General features: G+C 34.6%; 1 protein-coding gene across 1 annotated transcript; it reads left to right on the top strand.

The window, feature by feature from the left end:
* The first annotated feature begins 1,531 nt into the window (after positions 1 to 1,531).
* Positions 1,532 to 21,313, top strand: LOC120428655 (T-related protein). The gene is made up of 6 exons (XM_039593702.2): positions 1,532 to 2,384; positions 14,293 to 14,541; positions 14,754 to 14,874; positions 19,425 to 20,309; positions 20,378 to 20,559; positions 20,625 to 21,313. Exons 2-6 carry the CDS (start codon positions 14,294 to 14,296, stop codon positions 21,019 to 21,021), a joined length of 1,833 nt encoding a protein of 610 aa, XP_039449636.1. The 5' UTR covers positions 1,532 to 2,384; position 14,293; the 3' UTR covers positions 21,022 to 21,313.

The following is a 21,313-nucleotide window of genomic DNA, read 5'->3' as shown; positions in this document are numbered from 1 at the left end:
TACGAAATTTATTATTTTTTTATTTGGCTCAAACTTTGTGGGGACCTTTCCTATGACCAAAAAAGCTATTTTGTGTCATTGGTTCACCCATACAAGTCTCCATACAATTTTGGCAGCTGTCCATACAAAAATGGTACGTAAATATTCAAAAATCTGTAACTTTTGAGTGAATTTTCTGAAGACACAAATTCGGCAAAGTTGTAGGTATTGATGAAGACTTTTGAGAAATAATAGGCACACGGCAAAAAATTGCCGATTTTTTAATTAACTTTTTTTCACATGATTTCAATTTCCCTAAATACATTTTTTTTATTTTCGAGATTTTTTGATATGTCTAAAAATCTGACGCCATGTTATGATTTAAAAAATAGTAATTTTTGAAAAATGTCGAAATTTTATACAAAAAAAATTAACTAATTACTTTTATGTTAAATTGAATTTGCAATCGAAAAGTACTTTACAGATTTTTTTGATAAAGAGCTCCGTTTTCAAGATACAGCCACCGAAAGTTTAATTTTAGCGAATTATTTGCAGTTTTTCGGTTTTTAAAATTTTTCGATCTTTTCGAAAAAAATATTTTCAAATTTTTTAATCAAGGCTTACATTTTAAAAGGGCGTTATATAAAATATTTTTTTTAAAAAGATCGAAAAATTTTACGAATGTTTCATATTTTGACATTGAAAATCGGACCATTAGTTGCTGAGATATCGACATTAGAAAATGGTGTTTTTTTTGGAAAAGACTTAGAAAAACTATTTTTTTATGTAAAATTGAATTTGCAATCGAAAAGTACTTTACAGATTTTTTGAAAAAAGTCCCCGTTTTTGAGATATAGTCACCGTAAGTTTGATTGTTGCGAAATATTTGCAGTTTTTTTATTTGTAAAACGGTGACCATTTCTAAAAATATTTTTTTTTTGGAAAAGTCCAGAAAATTTGCTATAAAATTTTCTAAGAGACATTGAAGATTGGATTGGATTGCTGATATACAGCGGCTTAAAGAAAAACAAAATAAAAAATTACATATAAAATCCATTTCCGGTTTTGGTAGAGAATTGCCATATTTGACCTTTTTTAATTTAAAAATAAAATTGTCATGAAATTTGTTGATGAGTTGCGTAAAAATACTGTTTTTTCCTATTTTTCTATTGATATGGTATAATTTCTAAGTAAAGCAATCTTCCAATTTTCGGTTGATCCTTGTCAGATCATTTCTTTGCATTATTCCGGTTTTCAATTGTTTAGGTCATCTTCTCACAATATTTTAATATTTAGAAAATATATTTTTTGTAAACCCTATCTCCCTCAACTCTTTCAGTTTTCATCTCACACAATTCTCCAGCAATACCTTCATCTCACTCTACCCAACTCTTCCTAATTCCAACATATCGTCATCTCCCCTCAACCTCAGCTCTTCTCAGGTGTATTCTCCGTTTTCAGGTGCTTGAGATGGAAGATCATCCATCAAAGTTAACGATCGAGAAAACCAGCCGACAGACACTTGACGTCTGCCATCGCGCAAGGGTGGTATTTCTCAGCAGATCAGCGGCAGCTTGAGTTGAGGCTGAGCCAAGTGCAAAAAGAAGAGAGAGTGACCGTCGGGTGACACGTGGTGAATTCCCCCTCCTCAATTTGGTGTGGCAATTATTTCGTGACAAGTGGCGAGATTTTGTTGGGTGGTTTTGTGCGCTTTTGGGAGTTGGAAGAGGAAGATCAGTGATCGGAGGAGCTTCAGAGTAATTTTCGAACGGTGGTGTGCTTGTGTGAATTTGAATTTGTGACGATTGTATTTATAAAACATTTGACAAACCCATACTAATTAATTAGTGTATGTTCACAGAGTTATTATAAAGATTATTATTAAACTTGTCCATATTTGTGTAAACGATTTTAACGAGAGGTAATTTGTTTGACGATCGAAAGCTCTCAGTGCGAACTAGCACTAGTCGTTCGGGGAGGTAGATGAGGAAGGCGATTGTTGTTTGTTAATTAATTTATAACATCAAAAATTAAGATGGTAGTGTGGATTCTAGCATGCGTACGATGAAGTGCGCAAAGTGATCTCAACCAATCTTGCGACCTTGCGACAGTTCAAACAGTTTGGTCAGTTCTACCAACCAGCAGCAAGAAAAAATAAAACCCGAACCGGAAGTTGGTGGAAAGTGTGAGTTATTAAAACAACTATCCGGAAGTTTGGTGAAAAGTAGTGCAAAAGTGTGCCTCCCCCTCAAAGAAGGAGTTAATTCTCATAATTGTGATAAATAATCCCCGAGCCCCTGAGGATTTTTGTACAAAGGAGATTTATTAACAGGAGAGTGTTCAACCTGGTTTGGTTGCTGGTGGTTAGAAGGAAAGTGTGATCTTCGACACCTGCTGGCTCGACAGTGAGTATCATCAACAAGCTTTTGTTAGTTGTTTATTCGCGCATAGTTAATTTATTGAAACTTTTTTTTCCGTTCGTCGTCGCCGTCGTCATCGCCGTCTGTTTGTTAAATTCAATAGGGAGTTTGGTCTAATGTGCGTGGGAATATTTGTGCCACAGTGTGAACAGGTGGGCCGCTGGGAGGTCTGTTTTGAGGTGGACTTTTTGTTTGGGTTGAATTTGCAATTGACTGAGCGTTTACCGTTGCAATAATATTTTTTTGGAAAAGATTTATAAATATTTATCGTTTTTCAACTCAAGTCTAAAACAATGAACAACGAATAACTTATTTCATTGAATGTCTTTTATGTAAAAAAAAACCTTGATTCTTAACATTAAAAAAATAATAGCTACAAATTATCATAAAACCTCCAAATCTATTTTAATTTTTAAGTACTTCAAATGTTAAATGAGATAATTCCTCTTTCTCAGTTTTACTAAAGATAATAAAAGATCTTTAATTTGGTCCTTGTTTCCAATGCATATTTCATTCAAGTGATTGGTTTGTTTTTGGTTTTTTTTCGGGGTAGTTGTTGGTATATTAGTTAAATCATATTTCATTTGAATTTACATTTGTTTGTTACCTGAAAAGACAAAGATAATTGTTGTCAATTATCCTGTCACCTAATTTTAGAAATGTGAGATTTAATCTGACGATTTCTTTTTTATTTGTAGCCTTTAAAATATACAAACAAACAAACCTATAAGTTGGTGGAAGAAATAATAAAAAAAGAACTTTGAAACTATTTTTATAATTATTTGCTGGAATTTTAAATTAAACTCAAAATAATTACACTCTCCGGAAAGCTCTGTCTCTGAGGAAATCTTAGTATTTTTCCCGATGAATCCGAATCCGAGAGTACTTAAAAATTGATAAATCGTCTGCTGTCTTGTGACAAAGGCCATTTTGGTCGAAAATGAGTTAATGATGAAGTTTTGCTACAAACACTACAAGATGCTTCAACCCGATTTTGGGAACTCGCTTCCGTTTCCCGGATATCGCAATACACACTAGTGACATAGACCAATTTATCATCAAAATGATCGTGCACACTTGTGACACGTCATACATGTTGTTAGAAAATGTGGAAAATTTTTCATGTTTTTCACAAATTTATGTTGATACACATTTTCTGAAGGCAATGCAATCTTTTGTTTTTGAAAATATACTGATTAAGGGTACACAGCAACGAAGGAAGTTGTTGTCTTCTTATTCCAAAATTGTCAAACTTACGGACCCAATCCTGCAACAACGCGTTTGTCAAATAAGTCAAACTTTGTTGTAAATTACTTTGTGGACAGTACTTTAGGGGATGAATAAAACAATATTTCGATAGTACCCGTAATTTCGAAGATACTAAAATGTCTGTAACAAAAATCTGGTTGCAAAAGCTCTGGTTGATGTGCACCGTTAAGTCGGTTAAACTATTGATTTAAGTCTATTTTAGTTTGTATGGAAATTCTGTGCACACTTGTGACACGTAGTACAATTTTACTTTCGAAACACACTTGTGACACGTGCTTTTCAGATTTTTGTTTACATTACTTACTGTATCTTTTAACTAGTGTAACCAAATTAGTTGAAACTTGGAGCGTTTGTTAAGCGATAGTATACGAACCGATTGTTTCAGAAAGTTTTGAAAATATTCATCATCAAACTTTAAATTCGATTTTTTCGAATAGCACTAAATGGTCGTTGTCACTAGATAGCACACAACAGACGAAATAAATTTCAATGTAACTATGTTTTCCGTCCCATGATCTCTTCAGATTTTTTTTTTCAGAAGATTGAGCAATTCAAGTATGAATTTTTTTGTGAAAATTTTTTTTTGTATTTTTTTATTTGGATGAAATCTTGCATGCACTTTTCCTATGACAAGTTTGTGACAAGATAATTAATTTTACTTCATACAAGTTTTGAATGTATTGAAAATATTTTTATTCAAAAGATTGGAAATTGAACAAAAATTTCATTTCGTTAGCCATAATAATTTGACGCTATTTAGATGATGTAGAAAAATCATAATTTTAAATCTTCAATTTGCCTTTGAAGCAAATAAATAAGAAACTTTTCAATCTTTTTGAAAAAAATATTTTTAGAGGTAGTCAAGATTGGTCAGGTTTAAAATGAAAAGAAGAAGAAAATGCACTTGAAATGGTTTCAGTAGATTATAGTTTTATATCTGTTACAATTTTGTAGTTTAATTTTTTTACCCCCTGATTTTTTAGGCCGATTTTGTGCTATGACACAAATTGGTCAAAATGTATTTGGCATGTTAAATCAAATTTGCAATCGAAAAATACTTTAAATAAATTTTGAAAACAACTGATAACAATTTAATTTGCCTTGTCATGCGTTTTTAATCATTTTTAACGTGTTCAAGCTAGTTCAAAAATATTTTGAGTTTTTTTGAATTTTCTTTGTACAGTAGCAAAAACTTTTTTCTACATAAAAATATTTTCTTTAAATTTTGAATTTTTGAAAACTGTTATGCTTTTTTGCATTGAAATGTTGAAATCCAGTTTCAACATTTCCAATTGATGCAGTTTGGTTCCAAATTGTGTGCTCTTTCTGAAAAGCCTAAAACATGAACTGGTGTAAAATGCATTTTAAAACATTGTTTTCAATCGAATTTTTATACTATGGCTTGTAATTTATTGTAATTATTTTTTTATGTGTGTTTTTTTGCCCCTTCCCCTCTTTTTAATTTGATTCAGATTTGAGTGACATAAATTTCTTAAAAATATTAATCTTAATTATAATCATAGTAATCCATCCAAAAAATCTGGAAAAAAATCAGGAATAAAAAATTTAAGTTCTAAACTAGCTGATTTAGAAAAAATAATTAAAAATTAAAAAAAAATGTCATTTGGAAATAAAAAAAAAAATTCTATCATATCAAAAACTCAACAAGATAAAAATAAATTGAATTTAAAAAAAATATTGCAAAAAGTATTACATAATGATTTTATATTATAAGTATATGTAAAACTTCTGAGAATTTGCAAAATATCAATGAAATTACTAGTATGTTTTTTTTATCTAATGTGTTATGTCTTATTTTTATCAGTGTTCCACAAATTCCAAATTTGTAGAAAATTTTAAAGTTCCCTATTTGTTTAAAAATACCAAAATAATCGTCAAACAATTTATTCTTATTGTTAACAATCAATTGTTTAAGTTATTAAAATGTTATCTGGGTAATTCTCTACCAACTCACACGAAATCGGGAAAAGTTGCCCCGACCATTATTGAACATGCGAAAAAAGATGTGTTTTTCAATAATTTGCAGCCTGAAACGGTGATGAGATAGAAATTTGGTGTCAAAAGGACTTTTATGTAAAATTAGACGCCCGATTTGATGGCGTACTCAGAATTCCGAAAAAACTTTTTTTTCATCTAAAAAAACCCTAAAAAAGTTTTAAAAATTCTCCCATTTTCCGTCACTCGACTGTAAAATTTTTTGGAACATGTCATTTTAAGGGAAATTTAATGTACTCTTCGAATCTACAAGGGTCATTTTTTCATTTAGAACAAAATTTTTCATTTTAAAATTTCGTGTTTTTTCTAACTTTGCAGGGTTATTTTTTAGAGTGTAACAATGTTCTACAAAGTTGTAGAGCAAACAATTACAAAAATTTTGATATATAGACATAAGGGGTTTGCTTGTAAACATCGAGAGTTATCGCGATTTTACGAAAAAAAGTTTTGAAAAAGTTACTTTTTGCGTTTCTCTTTGTTTCGTCGTTCGTGTCTGTCGCGGGTGACCATGAACGGCCATGATCGATGACGACCAACTTTTTCAAAACTTTTTTTCGTAAAATCGGAAAAAGGAGGGGACAAAAACTTTTAATAAAATTTGAAATGGCTTAATAAGTTTATATATAAAGTTTTATTAAAAATAAGTAACTCAATAACAGGGGTTACTTAAGCTCGTCAGTAAAAAATAAGACAACGATTTTTTTGTGACTCGATTATCTGAAGATTTGATTATCCGAAGTGATTTTCATTGAAGCTTCATTGAATATTTTGTTACATTAGTGAACAGTCTTAGATCTTTTTATTTTTATTTATGACAAAATTGATTTCTGGAACCCTAACATTATGCTTCTACATAAATTTTCTTGAAGCGCAAACTTTTATCCCATTGTTTGCACGGTTTATCTATACAATCTTTGTACATTATACATTTCCAAGAATTTATTTTTGTTAAGTGAACTTATCTTGTCACGCAACTAAAATGACAAATATGGGCACGTTTTCGTGACGTAAAAAAAATCAACAGCAAAGTCATCTGACCTGACTCGGGTGGATCTCTCTGTTTGTACAACTCATCTACCAAATTGCGATGCTCAGGTAGACCTTTTCTTCATAAAAATGCTTTTCGTTTCTTACCATCGAAACCAGTTTTGCTCTTCAGAAGCAATACGGGCTACCGTTGATGGAACTAACCTCTCACTGAAGCCACAATCTTCTCTCAACATGATGAGAATATCCCAGATTTTGGGATCAAAATCAGTGAAAAAGCAAGAATCAGAAGAATTATTAATTGATTCATCAACAAAACAATTTATGACCGTCGACCAAAGGAGAGCCGCCAAACGACTCATCTCCATCACCCACATTTCACCCTAATTGAGGGGGACCCATAAACTGGCACTTTGGTGCAGACTGTCATGAATGGTTTTCAAGTATTTGTGAAGCGATTTTTTTTTCAGGTGTGTGTGACCAAACGTCTAGTTTCATGAAATTTCTTAGAAAAGTACTTCCTCGGTGGAGACGCGTGGTTATTTTATATTATTTAAATTTTTGTCGCAAATTTTCAACAGAAAAAACGGTTAAGTTTCCCTGATATCGATGAAAGTCGGCAAAAGTGGCTCAAATTAGTGGCGGACAAAGGTTGGTAGGGTTGCTTGCTGACTCTTTTTTTTCTCAAAGGGGTGCCATAAAACGATAAAAATTAAATGATATTTTTCAATAAAAAAGCGATAAAAATAAAATATTGATATTGTGTTCCGAGGAGCGATCGCCGGTCGGTCATGGGATGGGCATAAATTCGTACAACCCGTCGTGTCAGGGGGCTTCCTCTTTTCCCACCGAAGGAGGGTGACCGCGGCGGCAAACGTTCTGGGTGGAAACTGAAGATTTTCTCAGGTCCTATTCAGGTAGTTGGATGCGGATTTGGTCCTAACCCTTGGTCTAAACTTTTATTTTGTATTTTTATGCATGTCTTTCAAAAAGTATCAATTTAAGATTGCTGAAATGAAATTCAACAAGATAATTTAAAAATTGATAGAAAAATTGCAACACTCATACACTAATCTCCTTGATGAACGCAGGGTTAAGCCCATGATGATGGTGATGATGATGAGTCGGCACCCCGATCGAAAGGTCCAATAAAAGAGCGCTCCGCATCTCGCCAAAGACCAGTCTTCCCGAGTTCAGCGGCGGCAAAAGTCGGCCTTTTGGGCCCCTCCAATAAAACACCTCTGGACAATCAAACTTCGACAGCTTCTGTTGGATCGATCCCCGCCAGACGGCCCAAAGTGATCGCGATTGATTAAGACATTTCCGCAGGAGGTCATAAATCGTGCCCGCGCGCGCAGTTCCATAGAGCTTCTCCGCGACTTAAGTCAGACAGAGAGAGGTCAGTGTCGGATCAGCTGGGGGGAAACTTGGTGAAGCAAGAAAGGTCAAATTTCAGAATTTCGCGCGTGGATTCGAAAAATAAAAAGATTTCGATCAACGTGACGTTGTCACTTAGTAAGTTGCGGATTGAACCAGTCTCAACTCAACTCATTGATCAAGGGTTCAATCGGTGCACGAAAAGGCCTCTCCTGGCGATGTCGATGATGGAGGTATATTAACTTCCAATTTGAATGGTATCAGTTTTGGAAGATGTTGCTAAGTGATGGAAAGACGTGCCACACTGGTGTTAATTAGGTGTTTATATATGTGTAAGATGCGTGCCGGTTTTGATCACCAGGTTTTCACACACTAGAGCTCAAGATTTGAAGGGGTAAAGTACTGGTTCCCATTGAGTTATTTTCCCGATACTCTGGATGGAAACAGATAGTTTGTCTTTCTTTGATATCATTATGAAACAATATCATATTTAAGTAATTATTTTCCATTCCACATGGAAACCTTAGCAACTTTTGCTTTTAAATATTTTTGTTTTAGTTTATTACATTAGAATTATGAATAATATTGTTTTGTCGAAATAAGTGTTATTATACATTTTTCTGAAATATATGTTTAAAATTTTTCCTACATTTTTAATATTTAAAAGCTGATTTGTTAACAATATGGTCTAAAATAACAGAAATAATTTTAACTTCTTAAAAATCTATTTAAAAAAAATATACGACGATATGACATGAGAGAACAGAATGTAATCACATCGAGCACCTTATGTTGGCATGCCAACATTTTGACGTCAGATTACAAATTTTAAAAGGCATACGTAACTGAAATCGAGTTGTTTCTTTTCTCACTTGGAATTGTGTAAACAAGTTTACATAGCTAAAATTACAATAAATTTTAATTAAGTCCAATATTCCTGATTAAGCTGAAAATTGGTTTAACCTGTAAAATAATTGAACTTAGAATTTGAAGAAAGAATCGTTTTGTAGTTTTTTTAAGATTGGGGATATTCTCGTATGTTTGGCAGGTTTTAAACAATTTAAACAACTTATTTTGGAAAACTGTTTATAGAAACTTGCTTGCTCACTTCCTATTCAACTATTTATCACCCGATTTCAGTTGAAAACGCGTTTAATTAGCTGTAATTGAACGTCAAAGTGCTGATATGGAAACATTAAAGGCACGCTGGAATCAGATGCGGTTCCCCTACAAACAATGAAGTTACAGTGAAAAATTTATTGTTAAGATAAAATAACGTTTTCATATTAGTCAATTTTAACATTATTCTTCAAAATCTAGAAAAAAAACTATAAAAAATCTTATTTGCAAGGCACGATTTCAGCAACTAACAAGTAAAGAAAGAAAATTGTATATAATATTCTGAATATTTAAAAAAAAAAGATTGATACAATTGGACACTTTTCAAAATTTCAATAAAATGAATTAACTATCTTTGTCAAAATGTTGAGTGTATTTTCAAAATTCACTGTTTTTCAATAAAAAGGCATTAACATTATCCATACAAAATATACAGCTCAAATGTTTGCATTTTTCTCTACTAAACATGTAAATTAATAGAAAAATCTATAATTCCTCTAAATTATTTAGGAACATTTTGAATAAATGTTCGTACAAATTTAATATGAAGTTTTCTGACAGAAAAAAGGCACAATGGGATGTTTATATAGTCATTCTGATGTCCTATTGTATCTCTTGAAGAATAGTCTAAACTTTCCTTTTTTTACAATACTTCAGATGAATCAAAAATTAAATCGATAGTTATCGTAATTTTGAAGTTGTTTGCAAAAAAGGCGAATGTTTCAAGTATCAATATTTTGTTATTCACTAAACTTTTTTTTTTATTTTCTGAATATTTTTTTAATGTGTTCAAACTTGTAGAAAACATTAAAGTAACCAAACAAATAGCAGTTGAAAATACTTAAAATGTAACTAAAGAAACGGTAAGATTTACAAAAATATGTTCATTTCAGTACATTTTAAAGCTTTTCCTGAAGCAAACAGAACTCAAATCGAAAGTCTTTGTGTTGATTTTTTTGTCTGATACAGAAAACTCATAAATGCCTTAAAAAGTCACGGGTTTGTGAATGGTCCCAATAGAGTTATCGAAGTGATTAAAATTCTAAATTAATAAAATAAATCATAAATTGAAAAAAAAGTAAAATTATTGAGTTCAAATATTTAAACAATAAAAATAATAAAAAATAGTCCTAAAATACTATATTGAAAAATTAAAAAAAAGTTTTAAAAACCTAAAATTGAAAAAATAAATAAAATTTAAATCATTGAATATTAAAAAAACCCAAACATTCAATAATCTTTTTTAAGTTATAAACTTGAAAATAAAAACTAACTTAATCCACCTATGTGGTTGGTGCCTTCCTCACTTTTTACCAACAATGGGTAATATGAGCGGATTGGACACATACTTCAGCTATTTTTTTAGATCCAGAAAAATAAGTACATAGATATAACGTTTACATACATTTAAGTGAGATCCGGCATCAAAAGAGTACAAATATATCACTTAAGTGGTCATAACTCGAGACAGGGTTGCCAGATCTTTAATGTTGTGGACTCGTTGGAAAGGTCTTTCAATTACCTAACCAACGATGGGTCGGATGATGGATCCGGACATCGTTTACATACATTTAAGTGAGATCCGGCATCAAAAAAGTACAAATATATCACTTAAGTGGTCATAACTCGAGACAGGGTTGCCAGATCTTCAATGTTGTGGACTCGTTGGAAAGGTCTTTCAATTACCTAACCAACGATGGGTCGGATGATGGATCCGGACATCGTTTACATACATTTAAGTGAGATCCGGCATCAAAAAAGTACAAATATATCACTTAAGTGGTCATAACTCGAGACAGGGTTGCCAGATCTTCAATGTTGTGGACTCGTTGGAAAGGTCTTTCAATGACCTAACCAACGATGGGTCGGATGATGGATCCGGACATCGTTTACATACATTTGATTTAAGTGAGATCCGGCATCAAAAAAGTACAAATATATCACTTAAGAGGCCATAACTCGAGACAGGGTTGCCAGATCTTTAATGTTGTGCCTTCGTTGGAAAGGTCTTTCAATGACCTAACCAACGATGGGTCGGATGATGGATCCGGACGTCGTTTACATACATTTAAGTGAGATCCGGCATCAAAAAAGTACAAATATATCACTTAAGTGGTCATAACTCGAGACAGGGTTGCCAGATTTTCAATGTTGTGGACTCGTTGGAAAGGTCTTTCAATGACCTAACCAACGATGGGTCGGATGATGGATCCGGACATCGTTTACATACATTTGATTTAAGTGAGATCCGGCATCAAAAAAGTACAAATATATCACTTAAGAGGCCATAACTCGAGACAGGGTTGCCAGATCTTTAATGTTGTGCCTTCGTTGGAAAGGTCTTTCAATGACCTAACCAACGATGGGTCGGATGATGGATCCGGACGTCGTTTACATACATTTAAGTGAGATCCGGCATCAAAAAAGTACAAATATATCACTTAAGTGGTCATAACTCGAGACAGGGTTGCCAGATCTTCAATGTTGTGGACTCGTTGGAAAGGTCTTTCAATGACCTAACCAACGATGGGTCGGATGATGGATCCGGACATCGTTTACATACATTTAAGTGAGATCCGGCATCAAAAAAGTACAAATATATCACTTAAGTGGCCATAACTCGAGACAGGGTTGCCAGATCTTCAATGTTGTGGACTCGTTGGAAAGGTCTTTCAATAACCTAACCAACGATGGGTCGGATGATGGATCCGGACATCGTTTACATACATTTAAGTGAGATCCGGCATCAAAAAAGTACAAATATATCACTTAAGTGGTCATAACTCGAGACAGGGTTGCCAGATCTTCAATGTTGTGGACTCGTTGGAAAGGTCTTTCAATGACCTAACCAACGATGGGTCGGATGATGGATCCGGACATCGTTTACATACATTTGATTTAAGTGAGATCCGGCATCAAAAAAGTACAAATATATCACTTAAGAGGCCATAACTCGAGACAGGGTTGCCAGATCTTTAATGTTGTGCCTTCGTTGGAAAGGTCTTTCAATGACCTAACCAACGATGGGTCGGATGATGGATCCGGACATCGTTTACATACATTTAAGTGAGATCCGGCATCAAAAAAGTACAAATATATCACTTAAGTGGTCATAACTCGAGACAGGGTTGCCAGATCTTCAATGTTGTGGACTCGTTGGAAAGGTCTTTCAATTACCTAACCAACGATGGGTCGGATGATAGATCCGGACATCGTTTACATACATTTAAGTGAGATCCGGCATCAAAAAAGTACAAAAATATCACTTAAGTGGTCATAACTCGAGACAGGGTTGCCAGATCTTTAATGTTGTGGACTCGTTGGAAAGGTCTTTCAATTACCTAACCAACGATGTGTCGGATGATGGATCCGGACATCGTTTACATACATTTAAGTGAGATCCGGCATCAAAAAAGTACATAAATATCACTTAAGTGGTCATAACTCGAGACAGGGTTGCCAGATCTTCAATGTTGTGGACTCGTTGGAAAGTTCTTTCAATTACCTAACCAACGATGGGTCGGATGATGGATCCGGACATCGTTTACATATATTTAAGTGAGATCCGGCATCAAAAAAGTACAAATATATCACTTAAGTGGTCATAACTCGAGACAGGGTTGCCAGATCTTTAATGTTGTGGACTCGTTGGAAAGGTCTTTCAATTACCTAACCAACGATGTGTCGGATGATGGATCCGGACATCGTTTATATGCATATAAATGAGATCCGGATATATGTGAAAACACATTTTTATACATAACTTTTGAACTACTTATCGAAACTTCAAACAATTCAATAGCGATGTATGGGACCCTAAACCAAGTCGAATGCAACTAGTTTGGTCAAAATCGGTTCAGCCAGTGCTGAGAAAACTCAGTGAGAATTTTGGTCACATACATACATACACACACATACACACACACATACACACACACATACACACACACATACACACACACAGACATTTGTTCGGTTTTCGATTCTGAGTCGATATGTATACATGAAAGTGGGTCTTTGAGCTTTCAATAAAATGTTCATTTTAAGAGCAGGATTATAGCCTTACCTCAGTGAGGAAGGCAAAATTAAAAAACCCGATTTAATATTACCAGAGGTGAAATAGAGCCTTTCTTACAAAATGATGAAACTCCGACAAATATATTGGTGCAATTAATTCTTCAGAAACATAATGATACCACTCAGTGAGTGCTGCAATTTTTTTTAAATTTCAGGGATACATTATGGGTAGCAAGATAATTATATTTAATTGAGAAAAACATATTGGATTGACATTATTAGAAAAAAAATAAAGGGTACTCAGTCTTTAATGTTAGTCTATGATTAACTTAAAAAATATGTATCGATATTGCACTTTGTCGATCTATTATGAGAAGCCAGAAAGAACACTTTCACGCGCAGCGTAAAACGCGCAAGCGTAAATGTGCTGGCGTTTATGCTTCGACTATACGACTTGTCGATCTTCCGAGCGAGAATGAGCCGAGATTTCGAATTTGATGTTCAGTATATGATTCTGTATAAAACCAAAAATTTAATAGGAAAAAATAGAGTAAAAATAAGACGTAAAACACTAATATGGCTTTATCTCTGGAAATACATTTTGGAAAAGCTTCAAATTTTGGTTTTCGAATGGCTTTTTGTTTGAAACTGAACCTGACTGTTCGAGGATTCGATTATCCAAAAATTTCTACTTACTTCGAATAATTTTATTATAAAAATAAAACTCATGTGTTCTGATTTACCCAAATTGAAGGTGGGTTATATTTTGACAGAAAGTATTTTCCAAATGATGAATAAACTCTATTGGTTATGCCATTGCAGTTATTATGACATTTTCATAATAGCAAGAAAATAAAAAGTTTGGAGAGAAATTCTAAATGATATGAAAATGATTACATAAAAGTTCAACGTCCGGTAGGCAAAATGTTGTTTACAAACTCGTGTTTAATTTAATGACGCATAAATACGTGAAATCGAAAATTTCCCAGCTATTGACGAACCCCGTCGGCTAATATTGATTTTATTCATTCAACCTATTACTAGTGCAAACAAGTTAACTACCTCTGAACAAAATCTACAAAAATATTTTTTCTCCCAATCATTCCAGAATGCGCTCCGTGGATGAGATGGCCACATCCCACATCCTGTCCTCGATCGATCCCATCATGACCGGCGGCTCAAACGGAACCGGTTCCGGCGGCGGTTCTTCCTCCGGAGGATTGCTACGCACCGTTAGCGGTGGTGGCGGAGGTGGAAGTGGTCGCGATCGGAACCTGTCGATTTCCCTTGACGATCGGGATTTGTGGCTGCGCTTCCAGAACCTGACCAACGAGATGATTGTGACGAAAAATGGCCGGTAGGTTCGTCGCTTGTGCGCTCGCAAGTCACTTTCGATTAGATCAGCTTCCTTTGTCATTGCTGTGGAGTCCGGACTTAGTTGCGGACTAATATTGACTTACATCGGAGTTAAGTCACCGTCTGGTGATTCCCAGCTCACGACTTTTTTTTTAATTTTGCAAACTTTCTCAGGAATTGAGGTTTTTTTCAACTCACTCTCTCTGGTTTCAGGCGCATGTTCCCGGTGGTCAAAGTGACCGCGTCCGGATTGGATCCCACCGCAATGTATAACGTGATGCTGGAGTTTTGCCAGGTGGATTCGCACCGCTGGAAGTACGTCAACGGCGAGTGGGTAGGTGTCCTGAACCTTAGCACATCAAATCTAGAACCCTTAGAGCATCAAGTCTGAAAAAACAACAAAACTTCGTTTTTTAAATTTTGTTGAAATTTGGAACATAAGAAGCTACTTTTGCCTCTCTGAACAAAGTAAAATATAATTTTAAATGAAAAATTTGTGCACAAATGTTCCACAATTGTGCAAACACCTAGCATTCCATGCACCGATGCACGTTTTAAGCGGAGGTTTCGCTGCTACCTTGGCGGCGGCTCGGGGCCTCTCAAGATCTTGTTTATTCCGTAGCGAGGCAAACTATTTGCATTCCGCTAATTAATGCATGACGAGGGTTGCTGGAAAAAACAATAATTCCGTGGCGGGCGATGGAGGCGCTAATTGGAACAGGCGAAAACAGGAGCCCGCCGAAGGGCTCACGCTGCCGGCGTAATGTAAAAGATGAAGTTGGTGTCTAGTGATGATGGAATGGCCAAGATCGGTTTTACGAACCGTTTCGGGAGGATATTTCCGACCGTGGCCGGATTGGGCTGTGTCTAGCGGAATCAATGCTAATTTTAAGGTGGCTAATGACTGGGTTGGAATGCTGAGAATCATGAATTAATTCTACGAAAGATCGGGACGCTTGGTTTTTAAGAATGATTCCATAGTGCTGGCCGAATATGAAATAAAAAAATATATTTTTTAGATTTCATTTGTATTTTGAAATTGGCTAACACTTTGTACTATCCTTTCTTCTACTTTCTAAGCTTCTTTGCGCATGTTTTTGTCTTCGACAAAGTTGTAGTTATTGGTTAGGACCATTCGTATAAAAATAGTTACACTTTAAAAAAAGCCATTTTCAATAGACTTTTTATTATCAACAATTGAATTCCCAAGATCCGTATTTTTAGATTTTAGAAATATTTTGATATGTTTTAGGGGTCCAAAAAAGTAATCTTTGAGCTACAGAGAAGCATGGGCAGGTTTTTTGTTTTGAAGTAGCAGCGATTTTTTGAAAAATAGATTATTTGCAGTTATTTTTTTTTTACAGCCGAAGAGTGCTTTATTTTTTTTTTTAGTTTTGGATAAAGTGCGAAGTTTGCGAAAATATGTTCAGTTTTGAGAAAAAATCATCAAATTATCGGTTTTTAAAAAGCGCACCCATTTCTGAAAAAAAAGATATTTTTCTCAAAAAAACTGAAAAAACATTCAATAAATTCATCTGAGAAAAATAGAAGAATGGTTTATTCGTTGTGAGATACAGCCACTGAAATATACAGAATCAATAAAATTTAAGTTTTTTTTAATTGTCACCAAAACAGAACTCAATATTCAAATAATGGCACACGGCGTGTTTTCTAGAACAAACTTATCAGGAAAAAATAGTCATCGCTACTTTCAAATGTGTCTCATAGGAAATTTTCTCAGCTTTCCAATGCTTCTAAAAGCGAAATGTTTCATCGGGAAATTTCTGAGATATCTCTATTTTAAGTTTTTTGGTTTTAAATTCCTTTATTATTTATTTGAAATTCTATACTACCAGTTCAGAAAACTTATCAAATGATGTGTTTCATGTGTCATTTACTCATCAAAATGTGCAAAATAAGACAAGAAACAACTTTGTAGAAGGTTGTAAACCGCTAAACATTTTGAAAATTATGTTTTAACCGAATTTTTGAATATGTGGGATTTATTCAGAAATTAAAATCATAAAACAGTGTTAAAATATATTTTTTACAAGAATCATTAGATAATTACATATTTTTTGTGTACAAATATCACGTGTCTGCATGTTCAACCGAAACTTTGGCAGGTTTGTGATTGTTAATGGTATTATTGAATTTTAATGAATAAATTTGATATTTTCTTAAGCAAACATTAACCAGGAACATAAATACAAATATGATTTAAAATCGAAAATGTACTACATATTACTGTTGCATGCTTCAAAAGTCATATTTTCATGAGTATAAAATAAAGATAAAATTTTATAAAATGTTTTCTGTTGAACATGCACTTAAAAGTAGCAATAATACTCGAGTCTTCCAATTCAGAATGCTGAAAACACCGTCACAAACTTTTTTTTAAAATATTATTTTAACAAAAAAAAATCAACAGAAACTTTCTTTCGAAACTATTTAAACAAAAATCACGAAATATTTCTTTTTTAAAGATGAGATTGAAGATGACAGTCTTATAAACTTCTAAAATATTGGTAAATCTTTGATTATTAATACAAAAAAACTAAAACAATCATTTCATACTAATGAAAAGTATTTCTCCTAAAGCTTGCAACGGTAGTTTGCAGTTTAATTTCGAGTATTAAACATGTTTTGTATCTATGCAACTGGTTAATGTTTGATTAAGGAAACATGATATTTATCCATAAAAATCTTGTAATATCCTATCAATCTCAAACCTGTAAAAAAATCGGTTGTAGCAGCTAATTCCAAGCTGTATCAGAGCAGACCGGTGTTATTTGTACACAGCAATTATGTAATAATCTATTTGTTCTTGTGAAAATAATATTTTATGCAGTTTAATGATTTTAATTTCTGAATAAATCCCACATATTCAAAAATTCGGTTAAAACTTCATTTTCGAAATGTTTAGCGGTTTGCAACCTTCTACAAAGTTGTTTCTTGTCTTATTTTGCACATTTTGATGAGTAAATGACACATGAAACACATCATTTGACAAGTTTCCTGAACTGTTATTTAAAAGTTTCCAATAAATGATTAAGGATTTTAAAACAAATAACTTAAAATAGAGATATCTCAGAAATTTCCCGATGAAACATTTCGCTCTTAGAAGCATTGGAAAGCTGAGAAAATTTCCTATAAGACACATTTGAAAGTAGCGATGACTATTTTTTCTCCTTAAGGTTGCCCAGAAAACACGCCGTGCGGCATTCCGGAAACATATGACTCGATTTGCAATTTGCAATCTATAAAAATCCAAAGCAATGTTAAAAAAATTATCAAACAATACATTTTCTGATTTATTTTTAAAATTTAAGCACAAGACTAACTTCTCAAAAGGTCGTAATATTGAAACTTTGGCCCTTTTGAATTGTCAGTCCTAGTTTTAAAAATTCCAAAATAATTTTAATATTTTTTTCAAGGAGATCACATAATTTTAAGAATGATTCAATTATTTACATTAAAAATCGTACCATCAGGTTCACAAATATCGGCATTAAAAATAAATGCAATTTATGTGCCTTTTAGAAATCTATTTTTTTGTTTTTTTTTAAATATATATATTTGAGTGACTATATCTCAACGTAAAAAAATAAATCATCAATTAAATTTCTGGTTTATTCAACAAAATAATTTGCAAATTTTAAGCACAAGACTAACTTTTCAAAGGGTCGTAATATTGAATCTTTGGCCCCTTGGAATTGTCAGTCCTTTATTTAAAATTTCCAAAATATTTTTAATATTTTTTTCTAAGAGATCACAACATTTTACGAATGATTCTTTTATTGACATTGAGAATCGTAACATTAGGTTCATTTCAGTACATTTTTAAGCTGTTTTGAAGAAAACAGAACTCTAATCGAAATTCTTTGTGTGGAGAAAAAATCTCATTTAGGAAAATCATAAATGCTTTATACAGTAACATCATGGACACCGGCCCATTCTGAAATTAAAAAATCCTTGGGTTTGTGGATGGTATCAATAGAGTTATCGAATTGAATGAAATTCTAAAATATTAAAAAATCATAAATAAAAAAATAAAAACCATAGAGCAAAAATATTTAAACAATAAAATAAAATTGAATGATTAAACATAAGATACCATATTGCAAAATAAAAAAAAGTTTTGAAAACTTAAAAATAAAAATACATTTTTAATTCAAAACATTGAGCATTATTAAATCCAAAAATTTAATAATTCTTTTTAACTAATAAATGTTCCTGTTTTTTTTATAAAAAAATAAAATAAAATATTTGAAATAAAAATAAGTTTCAGTACATATTAAAAATAACAGTAACAAATAATCTCGTACTTTGTTAGAAATTTAAAATGATTTTGTTTTGAAACTTGACCAATAGCTTAAATTTTCGGTAAAAAGTTAAAATGTATTCATAAATTTGTTTTTTTATTATTAATGAGGCCCATGCAAACATTTTTTTTTTAATTTTTGTCCCTTTTTTTTGTCCCTAAAAATAAAATTATTAAACATTGAAATAACATGCCATAGTCTCAACATTTGAATGCAAAAAGTGTTTTAAAATACATTTTACACTAATTCAGTTGTTTTGCAATCATTAGTTTTCAAAAAATGTAAGGTTTGACAAAAACAACATTTTAGCAAAAAAAATATTTGCGATGCTAAATATCGATTTTTTTTTAAATTCAAAAGATTTTTAAATAAACAAAAACATGCTTAAAAATGATTCTAAATGCACGGGAATGCATTTTGAATTGATTTAAGCTGATTACCTCAATTTCCATTAAACTTTTAAAGTTTTTTGAAAAAATATTTTTTATCCCCTGATTTTGAACTTTGAATAAAATGTATACTAGCCTAGAAATATCTAAATATGAAATGTCTTCTCCAGGTCGCCGGCGGCAAAGCTGAGGCTCCCCCGCCCAACCCGATCTACTACCACCCGGAGTCGCCCAACTTTGGCCAGCACTGGATGAAGGAACCGATCTCGTTCGCCAAGGTGAAGCTCACCAACAAAACCAACGGCAACGGGCAGATCATGCTGAACTCGCTGCACAAGTACGAGCCCCGAGTACATTTGGTCCATCTGGTTTCCGACCAGCGGGATCAGCAGAAGGTGTACTCTTTTCCGTTTCCGGAAACTCAGTTCATCGCCGTGACGGCTTATCAAAATGAGGAGGTCACTTCGCTGAAGATCAAGTACAATCCGTTTGCGAAGGCCTTTTTGGACGCGAAGGAACGGCCGGACTCGGTGTACGCGAGGGAGAACTCGACTTACGGCTGGTTGAACTTCCACCCGTCGTACGCAACGGCACAATCACCGCTGCCAACGGCGGAACGGTTCCAGCATACGACGTTACGAACGAACCGGGTGACCCCGTACAGCACCCAGCGATCGCGCAGTACCAGTGGTAGCACTTCACCCCAACCTGCCACGGGTTACCTTCCGCTGGAAACGGTCCCATCGCCGGTGTTTTCATCGTACTCCACAGCCTGGCAAACTCCGTCCTCGGTGGCCTCCGCCGGAGGAACCTACTGGACCAGCCAGACCACGAACCCCGGCAGTCCCAACTCGATCGCCCCGAACATCTCGCCGACACACTCGAACGGATCCCCGGGCTATGTAACATCCTCGCCGACGTACCACCTCGGTTCGCACAGCAGCGCCAGTCAGTACACTCCGGCGGTGTCCTCGGCGACGGCATCCGTTTCCCAGATCGATGTGTACCAGCCGAGCGTTTCGCCGCAGCAGATTTACGCACCGGCAGGGCATCAGGTAATGGATGATCTCTTCTCATTTGAATTGAACTTGTTTAATAATCAGAAATCAATATTTTCTTGCAGATTTACCACCCAACTCCAACGGTTTCGCCAAACCATCAACTCTACGGCAACGTCCTGAACGCTCCGACGATCACCAACCTTGGCTACTCGGCCTCGTGGCACAGTGCCGGGGACTACAGTGTCTACCAGGGCGCGTATCACTATCCAACCGCGGAGTACATCCCGATGATCGGGGACATCAGGTACTAAATCGATACTAGATATCGCCCAAGTCACAATACTAACCGACTGCATCTCGCCCAACCAGCACCTACAACCACCCGGCGGAAATCACCGAGCTGACCCCGGTCCCAACCTCCCACCATCGTCACGAACCGAGTTCGTCCTCTTCGCCGGTCCCAATCCAGTACCACCAGCAATCTCCGGTGGAGCACACCCTGCTGACCTCCCACCACCATCACCCTCAGCACGCCCACCCCCACCACCACCATCACCAACACCACCAACACCAGTGTCCGGAGAATCACTCGTCGCCGGAACCGAACCACGTGGCTGCTGGCAGCAGTGGGAACGTTTCGGAAGCGGCGGTCGCTGGATCGCCGGCAGGAGCGGGAGCTGGCGGGATGGCCGGCCAGAGTCCCGTGCGGAGTGCGTCAACGGGGGCGTGGACGCCGCTGACGCCGCCGCAAACGACGCACATTTAGGTTGGTGAATTCGTTGGAGTTTAACGTTATAGTAGAATAGATATAAGATTTAGTGAATTGTATTCAAATGGTCCATAAAAAGCTTAACTTAAATTAAATAGTTTCCAGAATAGCTTAAGAAATAACAAATGCATAAAGAAACAGTGTTTTGCTTTAGAAAATGTTCAAGTTACGAACCATAAAGATTTGACTGTTTCAAACATAACTTAACTACTTTCTTAATATCATATTTCAAGTTAACTTTTAAGTAGATATTATTGTAAATATTCGATTAGGTCATATAAATAAATTG

Source organism: Culex pipiens, chromosome 2 (genome assembly GCF_016801865.2).
Source record: "Culex pipiens pallens isolate TS chromosome 2, TS_CPP_V2, whole genome shotgun sequence".
Taxonomy (NCBI): domain Eukaryota; kingdom Metazoa; phylum Arthropoda; class Insecta; order Diptera; family Culicidae; genus Culex; species Culex pipiens.
The sequence above is the reverse complement of the archived record's forward strand: the minus strand, read 5'-3'. Positions and strand labels throughout refer to the sequence as shown.